General features: G+C 34.3%; 1 protein-coding gene across 1 annotated transcript in view; it reads right to left on the reverse strand.

The window, feature by feature from the left end:
- The window catches only part of CCDC68 (coiled-coil domain containing 68), a gene marked incomplete at its 3' end in the record, with an annotated part of 22705 nt that extends 20372 nt beyond the window's left edge, over positions 1 to 2333 (reverse strand). Inside the window, exons 1-2 of the mRNA XM_008591745.1 lie at positions 2216 to 2333; positions 983 to 1069 (exon numbers count right to left, since the gene is read on the reverse strand). Coding sequence (XP_008589967.1) covers positions 983 to 1069; positions 2216 to 2332 — 204 coding nt within the window. The remainder of the gene's footprint in view (positions 1 to 982; positions 1070 to 2215) is intronic.
- Between the last annotated feature and the right edge of the window lie 523 nt (positions 2334 to 2856).

The following is a 2856-nucleotide window of genomic DNA, read 5'->3' on the forward strand; positions in this document are numbered from 1 at the left end:
GTAGCCTCGTCCTTCCAGCCCACACATCTACCCTCAACTCTAGAATCATCTGTCCATCAGCCTATTAGGAGTCTCCACCTGGAGGTCTAACAGTTGACTCAACATAGCCAATCCTTGATTTTTGATTTTTTCTATTATTCCCAAATATAATCTTTATTCCATTTTCAAAGCACTCAATTTAAGACTATAATTAATGTTAGTTGTGTTAACTTGGGAGGCTGAGGATGACACAGGCGACTATGTTTATGCATTAGAGCATCACACCCTATGTTCTGGTGTACTCTGTGGCCATATCGTATAGTGGATAACACTGATGAGGTACACTTGGCTCCGAGGAGGTTTAACCTGGCATAGGCCAGACAAGGCTAACTGCAGATTGCTCCATCTCAGGTAGATAAGACTAGTCTTGGTAGAGGGGAAGCATTTAAGTTTACTGACGGTCAGACAAGGTCTTCGCTCACCTCAGGCCTAATAGTTTCAACTGTGTGCCCACTGGTGTGGCCCAGGTAAGCCTAAAAGTTTATACCTTTGTCTCTCTTTGGGAAATGTTGCTGCCATGTATCTTGGCTTAGCTAATATCTCATCGCTCACCTCAGGCCTAATAGTTTCAACTGTGTGCCCACTGGTGTGGCCCAGGTAAGCCTAAAAGCTTATACCTTTGTCTCTCTTTGGGAAATGTTGCTGCCATGTATCTTGGCTTAGCTAATATCTCCCCACATACTTTAGCTAAGTAAGCATGTTAAAAATATTCTACTAAGGTCTGACCAATCCAATCTGACTCCACTAATGACATCTGTGACATATTCCATACATATGTCCCTTACATGTTTAGATGAAATATTTACACATAAAATATTGTAACATTCATTCTTCAAAGTTTCAAAGAATTTAATAATAACCAAAAAGTATTAGATAAAGTCTATATGGCTTTATGCTAATTTTCTGCAGGAATAAGAATAGTAGATGTTGACAAATTCATTACCTTTGCATCTAGTTTATGATTTGTACTGTTACGTCCCACTTCATCTTTATACATTTGATTTCGGATCTTTTCTAGAGTAGTTCGAATCTAGAGAAAAATATAAAAAAATTTATATTTCTCAAAGGCATTTAATGCCAAATGCTTGTTTTCTGTTACTAGCTACAGGGTTCCTAAGTTATCTAGAAAGTAATACATATATACTGATGTCAGAGTTAAATAACTGCCATCAACCTAACTTGCATTTAGGCTAATCTTGTTTAGATTGCTGAAAATAGCATTTGGTCTTTATAGCTCTTTCTCAGACAAACCTAAAATATGGTAATCTAAATGAATATTATACTACAAAATAAATATTATTTAGTAATTAGCACTTAATACTATTTAGCCCTATTTTGTCTATATAGTCATTTAGTACTAATTTATTGTTTAGTAATCACTATAAAACAATTACTATTTAGTATTCACTACAAAATAATTACTATTAAGTAATTACTACAAAATAATTACTATCAAGTAATTACTACAAAATAATTACTATTAAGTAATTACTACAAAATAATTACTAAGAGGAGATCATACAAATTTATGCATGAAATATAAGCCCCATGTCTTGATGACCTATGGAGTGGTAAAGCACTCATGGCTGATTTAATTAATTGATCTGAACAAGTTATGAACTATGTCAATTGATCCATCTGTTCTAAGAAACAATAAAAATATATACTTTTGTCAGCTATTATCATCTTGGATTCTCATAAGACTTCACGTTTTTAATGAAGTAACATGCTGACATGTTGAGGCTGGCAATACCCGCCCTGAACTGTGAAAAGGCCCAAGGTGAGGAGAGACTGACTCAGCAGGAAACATAAACATCTACGCAGGAACACATCATCAACACTCACAGAACAACTGGGAAACAGCATAAAACAGTAGGAAATCCAGTGGTGAAAAGTGTGGGAAAAATTAAGTGTTGATAGGTGTTTTGAGCCCTCTTGGCCCATTCTTCAATTTTACCGAGTGAAGAAAATTATTTTACTCCAAGCGTAGGAATGATTTCATATCCTTAGAAATTACTAAACATGTGCTCAAATTTCAGCTATCAAGAATGTCCTTTGCCAGACTAGGTTTGTTCCTTTTCAAATATTATTTGGAGAGGAAAACAAGATCCACCAACCCATATTAGAATCTATCTTAAAAATCCTATCATGCTAATGATTCCCAGGACCCACATACCTTTCGCACATATTCAGTTTCTTCAATAATGTGAGCTGCTGTCAACTCATACAAGGCGGGATTATCTTCTGTCTTACCCCTGGAGGGAACTTCTGTGGTCACTGTTACTGTTGTCATTGCGAATCTGGCTTTAGAAAATCACAAATCAGCCCAGCAAAAAAGGCTTTTTGAATATATGATTATATGGTTCATAAACTGAAAGAAGTTGTTTTATCACTGCAATCAAATACAGTTGGAAATTTTAAGTCATTGGTATCCGTATATATTCTTAAATCCAGGAATTACTTTACTATAAAACAATACCACCTGAAACAATCATTTTTTAAAAATGTAAAAACTAAACACTCTGAGAAGGAAAAATGTGAAATTTCTCTTTTTATTCAGCATCATCTTTACAACATCAGACTATAAAACCTCAGGAGTAGGGATCATATCTTATTCATTTTTATATTCTGGCACATTGTAAGTGCTTAATAAATGTCTGTGGAAGTAACATAATACAATTATAACAAAATCATGTTGTGTATGTGTCTTTATACATCATCTTTAAAGACTATTTACTCAAGAAATATATGTATTAGTGAAAGACTAAAAAAACCCAAATGCCCAACAACAATAAAAAAAAAAAAACAACTGGTTGA

Source organism: Galeopterus variegatus, unplaced genomic scaffold (assembly GCF_000696425.1).
Source record: "Galeopterus variegatus unplaced genomic scaffold, G_variegatus-3.0.2 Scaffold7243, whole genome shotgun sequence".
NCBI lineage: Eukaryota > Metazoa > Chordata > Mammalia > Dermoptera > Cynocephalidae > Galeopterus > Galeopterus variegatus.